At 36.5% G+C, this 9,149-nt stretch overlaps 1 protein-coding gene across 1 annotated transcript; it reads left to right on the top strand.

The window, feature by feature from the left end:
- The first annotated feature begins 3,667 nt into the window (after positions 1 to 3,667).
- LOC134335990 (GTPase IMAP family member 9-like) lies at positions 3,668 to 8,545 on the top strand. The gene is made up of 4 exons (XM_063018661.1): positions 3,668 to 3,735; positions 4,733 to 4,801; positions 6,956 to 7,536; positions 7,630 to 8,545. Exons 3-4 carry the CDS (start codon positions 6,971 to 6,973, stop codon positions 7,934 to 7,936), a joined length of 873 nt encoding a protein of 290 aa, XP_062874731.1. The 5' UTR covers positions 3,668 to 3,735; positions 4,733 to 4,801; positions 6,956 to 6,970; the 3' UTR covers positions 7,937 to 8,545.
- Positions 8,546 to 9,149: the final 604 nt, after the last annotated feature.

The following is a 9,149-nucleotide window of genomic DNA, read 5'->3' as shown; positions in this document are numbered from 1 at the left end:
TCCCTTGGGGTCAAGATCTCATCCCGTGGGGTGAAAATGATTATGAGAATGGTGAGGAAAAATCCCAGAACTACACGGAGGGACCTGATGAATGACCTGCAGAGAGCTGGGACCAAAGTAACAGAGGCTACCATCAGTAACACACTACGCCGAGAGGGACTCAAATCCTGCAGTGCCAGGCGTGTCCCCCTGCTTAAGCCAGTACATGTCCAGGCCCGTCTGAAGTTTGCCAGAGAGCATATGGATGATCCAGAAGAGGATTGGGAGAATATCATGTGGTCAGATAAAACCAAAATGGAATTTTTTGGTAAAAACTCAACTCGTCGTGTTTGGAGGAAGAAGAATGCTGAGTTGCATCCCAAGAACACCATACCTACTGTGAAGCATGGGGGTGGAAACATCATGCTTTGGGGCTGTTTTTCTGCAGAGGGGACAGGGCGACTGATCCATGTTAAGGGAAGAATGAACGGGGCCATGTATCGTGAGATTTTAATCCAAAACCTCCTTCCATCAGTGAGAGCATTGAAGATGGAACGTGGCTGGGTCTTCCAGCATGACAATGATCCCAAACACACCGCTCGGGCAACGAAGGAGTGGCTCCGTAAAAAGCATTTCAAGGTCCTGGAGTGGCCTAGCCAGTCTCCAGACCTCAACCCCATAGAAAATCTGTGGAGTCCGTGTTGCCCAGCGACAGCCCCAAAACATCACTGCTCTAGAGGAGATCTGCATGGAGGAATGGGCCAAAATAGCAGCTACAGTGTGTGCAAACCTGGTGAAGACTTACAGGAAACGTTTCACCTCTGTCATTGCCAACAAAGGTTATGTTACAAAGTATTGAGTTGAACTTTTGTTATTGACCAAATACTTATTTTCCACCATAATTTACAAATAAATTCTTTAAAAATCCTACAATGTGATTTCCTGGATTTTTTTTCTCATTTTGTCTCTCATAGTTGAAGTGTACCTATGATGAAAATTACAGACCTCTCTCATCTTTCTAAGTAGGAGAACCTGCACAATCAGTGGCTGACTAAATACTTTTTGGCCCCACTGTACATTCTAGAGTAAGTGTAGTTTATGAATCTAGGGGTGGCATTTGATAACAATTAGATTACATTTACTTGTTAATAATTAATTAGATTACATGAACACAACCGAATAGACATTTTACAAAAGTTTGTTATCACATTACTCCAAAATTCTACAGTAAATGTGTCCCAAAATCACACCATGAGTACTAGACTATGTATTCTTTATGACTGTATGGGTGGAATTTGATAACAAGTTGATTTGTTTTGTTAATTTCATTGATCTTTAAATAGTGGTGTGTAAACAACCAAATAGACACTTTCCTCAAGTTTGTTATCCATTACGCCAAATTTGTACAGTAAAATTGTCCCAAAATAACAAAATGGGTACTAGAGTAAGTGTACTTAATGCCAGTATGGGTGGAACTTAATAACAATTTGATTTATTAATGTTATTGGACTTTAAAAGTGGTGTAAACACAACCAAATTGACATTTTACATAAGTTTGTTATCATATTACTTCAAATTTGTGCAGTAAAATTGTCCCTACATCACACCATGAGTACTAGAGTAAGTGTTCTTCATGCCAGTATGGGTGAAACTTGATAACAATGTGATTTGTTAATTTGATTGATCTTCAAATAGTGGTATGTAAACAACCAAATAGACATTTTACTCGTTTGTTATCATATTACTTCATATTTGTACAATAAAATTGTCCCAAAATCACACTATGCGTACTAGAGTAAGTGTACTTAAAGACAGTATTGGTGAAACCTGATAACAAATTGATTTATTAATTTTATTGGTCTTTAAATAGTGTAAACACAACCGAATCGACATTTCTGTTAAGTTTGACATCCCATTATTTCAAATTCCTACAGTAAAATTGTCCCAAACTCACACCATGAGTACTACAGTAAGTGTTCTTAATCCCAGTATGGGTGGAACCTGATAACAATTTGATCTGTTCATTTCATTGATCTTCAAATAGTGGTCTAAACACAACCAAATTGACATTTGTCTTAAGTTTGACATCCCATTATTTCAAATTCCTACAGTGAAATTGTCCCAAAATCACACCATGGGTACTAGAGTAAGTGTTCTTCATGACTGTATGGGTGGCACTTGATAACAATTTGATTTATTTATTTTATTGGACTTTAAATGTAGTGTATTCACTACCAAATAGACACTTTACTCAAGTTTGTTATGCCATTATTTTAAATTCCTACAGTGAAATTGTCCCAAAATCACACAATGAGTACGAGAGTAAGTGTTCTTTATGACTGTATGGGTGGCATTTGATAACAATTTGATTTATTTATTTTATTGTACTTTAAATGTAGTGTAAACACAACCAAATTGACATTTTACATAAGTTTGTTATGCCATTATTTTAAATTCCTACAGTGAAAATGTCCCAAAATCACACCATGAGTACTAGAGTAAGTGTTCTTCGTGACTGTATGGGTGGCACTTGATAACAATTTGATTTGTTAATTTTATTGGACTTTAAATGTAGTGTAATCACTACCAAATAGACACTTTACTCAAGTTTGGTATGCCATTATTTTAAATTCCTATAGTAAAAATGTCCCAAAATCACACCATGAGTACTAGAGTAAGTGTTCTTCATAACTGTATGGGTGGCACTTAATAACAATTTGATTTGTTAATTTCATTGTATTGATCTTAAAATAGCGGTCTGTACACAAAGAAATACACTTTTTTCATAAAAGAGGTCTGAATTTCTAACCTTTTAGATTGCTCTATGCATAGATTGTAACACACTTTTGTTTCTGCTACACTTTATGTGCATCAGAACTCGGTAGTAATGTATATTAAGCTGTAAAGAGATGATTTCATCTTCGCAGCTGTATTACCGTATAATACGGTTTAAACGCGCAGTAAAAAATGAAGTGCAGATAGCGTGACCGAGCTTTTTTAAAGTGCAGATGGCGTGACCGCGGTCAGATCACGAACATGTAACATTAGAACCATTTTGTTTTAACCAGGATGAGCTGATGTTCATGTCATTGTACTTTATTAACTGAATTAGTGATTAAAATGTAAAATATCAACATGTATGTAAAATTATGTGTTCATAAATGTGTGGGATTCATTTTTGGGATTTATTTGATATTTTGTTTAAATACTTGGTCCAAAAATAGATCTGATTTAAATGATCTATTCAAATCTATTCAAATCTTCAGCATCAGGTCCTGTAATAAAAGCTCCTGTGCAGCATTTAAATATAAAATCAGATTTAGTTCAGATGTTTAGTCAGACAACAAACCATCTCTATAACGTAAAACTGGGAAATTTCACTTAAATAACCAACAAAGTTCCATTTAGAATTGAGATTAAAATGTAATAATGAACAAGCTTATGAGGTGTGATGTTTATATTTATAAAAAAAATTATTAAAATGCTGTTTAATTTTAAAATAATTAAGACTATTTTATTTATTACATATTTTATTTATTACATTACATTTATTACATTCATGCTGTTTCCATGTTGTTAAAATCCATGTAAATATGCTTTTTAATACTTGTTTATTTTTTTATTTTTTTCCCTTGTTTCTCCCAATTATCCAGTTCCCCAGTTGTATCTCTTCTACTGCTACAGACCCTGACCAGGTAGAGTCGTACCTAACACATCTAACACACACTGTCATCTGCTGATCTTTACCTGCAGGAGGTGAGTTCACACAGGGATCAGTATCACGCACAGAGAACAGTGCAGTTAACTCCATTTTTTTACCATTATTACCATCTTTATACCATTATTCACCATTAGTTTCTGTGGAGCTTCTTGACTAATCATCAGAGGTCACAGTTGCAGCAGCAATTATGAACTCTTTTGGCCCGTCCTCCTGGACTGAGCCAATAATGTCCATGTAGGCACCCGATCTATATCTCCTAATGACTTTAAAAATACCTTTAAAAAGTTAAGAGTTTTTTAAGTATTGAGAGGTTTTCTATAACATTGTTGTATGTCAGTTTTGGTTCTTGTCTGATTAAGAGCTTTAATGTGTGTGGAAGATGTTATTTAACATGCTAGCACGTTGTGCCACCACGAAACCCGATGTTATCACGATGTTAGCAGCTGCCTGTGTGGGGAGGAAAACAGCAGGGCAGCTCACTAGGTTTTTAACACACCCAGTGTACACATACTTCTTTGTTTCTGGGCTTTCCTTGTTCTTCCTTGTTCTTGTATCTCTGATGATTTTTTTATCATCATTATTTTATTTTTTAGATATGTAGTGGTGAGTTACCCATTGACTTTGTCTGTTCATAAGTCTATGTTTAATGTTGATTAATCTTAGCATTTATAGTTTTCAAAATGTATAGAATTTCAAAAACAACAAACTCACTTTTCTACACTGTCACTTTACTTTGTGATGCATTTTCTCCCAGTGATGTACCATTTTAATACCATCTGCAAAAAAATGTTTGTGGTTGAGCTCATAGCCACTGATGTGCTGCTGCTTTTACATCATCATCACATGAAAATCTTCTTCCCCCTAAAGCTTCTTTGAGCGTACAAAAAGGTGGAAATCAGATGGCACATATGTGTGTGTGTGTGTGTATGTTTGAACAAGTATTTTATTATTTTATTTTTATTTATTATTATTATATTATTATTTTTTATTATGTTCTCCTTATATTATCTAAATAACTGACTTTTCTTTAAGGAGAAGACACAGATTACAAAGGAAGGGCTTGGAGAAAAGAGTTTGTAACATACATCATCTACAGTAAAAGTAAGTAATGTTTAGCACTCAATACATAAGATTTAGAACTAATCATGTCAAGCTTTGGGGGCAAGGATTCTTTTCTTTTTCAGAGTTTGGGTTGTCACTCATTGGTGGATCCAGTAGCTGGCCCTTAGTGGCAACCAACCCCCTTTTCTTTGTACTCACTCCTTGCTAAAACATTATTTACAATTTCAGTGATTATACCCCTGGGGAGTAATCACGTGAGGTATCTATGTTTTTGTGACTTTTTATTATCACTTCAGGCAGTGTGTTATCATTTGGTACTTGTTACAAACAGGCAGTTCATGTGCTGATAATTATATTCATAATTTTAGTTTGTTTGTTCTACAGTGTATCACAAAAGTGAGTACACCCCTCACATTTCTGCAAATATTTCATTATATCTTTTCATGGGACAACACTATAGACATGAAACTTGGATATAACTTAGAGTAGTCAGTGTACAGCTTGTATAGCAGTGTAGATTTACTGTCTTCTGAAAATAACTCAACACACAGCCATTAATGTCTAAATAGCTGCAACATAAGTGAGTACACCCCACAGTGAACATGTCCAAATTGTGCCCAAATGTGTCGTTGTCCCTCCCTGGTGTCATGTGTCAAGGTCCCAGGTGTAAATGGGGAGCAGGGCTGTTAAATTTGGTGTTTTGGGTACAATTCTCTCATACTGGCCACTGGATATTCAACATGGCACCTCATGGCAAAGAACTCTCTGAGGATGTGAGAAATAGAATTGTTGCTCTCCACAAAGATGGCCTGGGCTATAAGAAGATCGCTAACACCCTGAAACTGAGCTACAGCATGGTGGCCAAGGTCATACAGCGGTTTTCCAGGACAGGTTCCACTCGGAACAGGCTTCGCCAGGGTCGTCCAAAGAAGTTGAGTCCACGTGTTCGGCGTCATATCCAGAGGTTGGCTTTTAAAAAATAGACACATGAGTGCTGCCAGCATTGCTGCAGAGGTTGAAGACGTGGGAGGTCAGCCTGTCAGTGCTCAGACCATACGCCGCACACTGCATCAACTCGGTCTGCATGGTCGTCATCCCAGAAGGAAGCTGACACACAAGAAAGCCAGCAAACAGTTTGCTGAAGACAAGCAGTCCAAGAACATGGATTACTGGAATGCCCTGTGGTCTGACGAGACCAAGATAAACTTGTTTGGCTCAGATGGTGTCCAGCATGTGTGGCGGCGCTCTGGTGAGAAGTACCAAGACAACTGTATCTTGCCTACAGTCAAGCATGGTGGTGGTAGCATCATGGTCTTGGGCTGCATGAGTGTTGCTGGCACTGGGGAGCTGCAGTTCATTAAGGGAAACATGAATTCCAACATGTACTGTGACATTCTGAAACAGAGCATGATCCCCTCCCTTCGAAAACTCATGGCAGTTTTCCAACAGGATAACGACCCCAAACACAACCTCCAAGATGACAACTGCCTTGCTGAGGAAGCTGAAGGTAAAGGTGATGGACTAAACCCAATTGAGCACCTGTGGCGCATCCTCAAGCGGAAGGTGGAGGAGTTCAAGGTGTCTAACATCCACCAGCTCCGTGATGTCATCATGGAGGAGTGGAAGAGGATTCCAGTAGCAACCTGTGCAGCTCTGGTGAATTCCATGCCCAGGAGGGTTAAGGCAGTGCTGGATAATAATGGTGGTCACACAAAATATTGACACTTTAGGCACAATTTGGACATGTTCACTGTGAGGTGTACTCACTTATGTTGCAGCTATTTAGACATTAATGGCTGTGTGTTGAGTTATTTTCAGAAGACAGTAAATCTACACTGCTATACAAGCTGTACACTGACTACTCTAAGTTATATCCAAGTTTCATGTCTATAGTGTTGTCCCATGAAAAGATATAATGAAATATTTGCAGAAATGTGAGGGGTGTACTCACTTTTGTGATACACTGTATGTATTTGGATTTTAATAATCATTGTAACATAAAAGAAACATTTGGAATTGATAATTTAATTATAAATATATAATTTATGATGGAGCTAACTGATATTTTGTTGCTGAGTATTAATTGTATCAGTCAGGAAAGATAAACTATATTTAAAAAGTGTGGTTACATTTACTCTATGTATGCTGTTTAAATTGACATGTGACTGTATTATTTGTGCTAATTTGATCCAGATCAGATCTGCTGAAATGGACCAGGAGGAACGGAGGATCGTGCTGCTGGGGAGGACTGGTGTTGGGAAGAGTGCAACAGGAAACACCATCCTGGGAAGAAATGTATTTACATCAGAGAGATCTACAAACTCTGTAACAGAACACTGTGAACTTGTAGAGACTCTGGTAGGAGAAAAGTTCATACGTGTGGTTGATACACCAGGATTATTTGACACAGCACTGCCACAAGATCAGTTAGCGGTGGAGTTGGGCAGAAGTGTTTATCTCTCACGACCAGGAGTTCATGCTTTCATTCTGGTTGTAGAGTTTGGGAGGTTCACAGAACAGGAAGTAAAAATAATTGAGAGGTTTCAGGAGGTTTTTGGTGAGCAGGTTACAAATCACATGATCATTCTTTTCACCCATGGTGAAGGTATAAGAGAGGAAAGAATACATCAAGACAGAGGCAGAAATGAACATCTCAGAAGGGTGTTAGATCAGTGTGGAAGAAGATTTCACATCTTTAATAATGCAGAACCACAGAACAGACAGCAGGTCACTGAACTTCTGCAGAAGATAAACAGGATGGTGCAGCAGAATGGAGAAGAAAATCAAATATTTACCAGAGCAGAACCAAACAACAGACAGCAGGTCGCTAATCCTCCACAAAATAGAGACACCAGAGTGCAGCGTAATGGAGGATTTTACGCTAATGAGATGCATGAGGAAGCACAGGGCTCAACCTGGAAAGAATTCTGGGAAAAACACAAAACACTGTTTTACATTGGAGCTGGTGTTCTAGCAGCAGCAGCAGTAGGGTATGTGGTTCTAAGAAAAAATCCTGTTCAGGGACTGATGTCAATGTGGATGATGGGAGCGATTAAGGTGGACTTAGAAGTGGTTCATAATGGTGATTTCCTAAAAGCAGCAGTGGGTGTGGCTGTAGCCCCTGGTATAGTAGGAGTTTTAGCTAGCAGTAGAAGCAAGATGTTCAGAAATTGATTAGTAACTAAAGTTACATTGTGTTAATGACAGTAATTTACATTTACTGTAATCTACACTGTTATTTTGTGGATCTGCATTTATTTCAGTGTAGTGAGACATTTAATCACATATCTCTTTGTTTATGACCTCATTAAACCTCATTATTTCATTTTCATCAACCACTCATCTTGGTCAGGGATGCAGAGGGTCCGGCTCCAATAGAAAGCTGGGTTTAATACAGGAACACCCTGGACAGGGTACTAATATATTGAAGATTATTATTTTATATTGTTATATTTTATTTTATCATTATTTTAAGTTGTTAAATGTTAACAAATATATAATCTTTCAGTTTATAGAGGTAACTGATTCTGTTGGGTGTGTAAAATTACTACTATTACCCTTATTATTATTATTATTATTCTGTATTATTTTTATTATAGTAAAATAATATGGTAAATCATTTAACTCAATGTAATAATAGATTTTATTGAAACAGAGCAGAGTGTATCAGGGTTTAAATTATACATTTTTTTCTGTCCACAATTTTACGTGAATATTTTAGAAATTATTTTAGCAATTTTAACTTTGTAATTTCTAACTAAAATCAGTTGGCTGGAAAATGAAGCTAGAAATGTAATGTGTTTGATCTTTGAATAAACAAATGTTGAACGAAAATGTTTAGTTATGTATTTTTTACTAACACTGTAAAATAATTATTGTAGAATTTATAGTAGAAAACTGATAAACAGGCAATAATCTGTACACATGTTAATTAGTGTAAATAATTTGCCAACACCAATTTACAGTTTCGGTATTTAAATCACAGTTTTCCTACAGTTTTAACACTTCTGCTTATTTAAACACCTCTGGTGACAGTGGCAGGAAAACCTTCCTTACAATTACAGATCAGAAAGAGGTGAAAATGTTTTTACTGAATCTATTTTTATCAACAAAACAGACTGTACAATTAGATTTCACTGTCTAAATTTTATTTGATTACAGACAGTATAAACTGTTTAAAACCAATGTTCCTAAAGAAAAGGATTTGCATAATATCTATACTGTGCATTATAGCATTGAATTATTAAAGGAACGTGTGTCAAGTCTTTGCTACATTTAATATACTGTAAAAATAAAATATGAAATGTAACATGCGACCATTTTCTGATTATTTAAATATATTAAAATTCAGAAATCATTAGAATTGGTGCATTAAACGTTTCACTAG

Source organism: Trichomycterus rosablanca, chromosome 2 (genome assembly GCF_030014385.1).
Source record: "Trichomycterus rosablanca isolate fTriRos1 chromosome 2, fTriRos1.hap1, whole genome shotgun sequence".
Classification (NCBI taxonomy): domain Eukaryota; kingdom Metazoa; phylum Chordata; class Actinopteri; order Siluriformes; family Trichomycteridae; genus Trichomycterus; species Trichomycterus rosablanca.
This window is presented reverse-complemented; position numbering and strand designations above follow the sequence as displayed.

Coding starts and splice junctions, on each gene's coding strand:
- LOC134335990 (XM_063018661.1), top strand. CDS start 6,971: ATGGACCAGGAGGAACGGAGGATCGTGCTGCTGGGGAGGACTGGTGTT. Junction 7,537..7,629: donor AGGATGGTGCAGCAGAATGG/AGAAGAAAATCA, acceptor AGTGCAGCGTAA/TGGAGGATTTTACGCTAATG.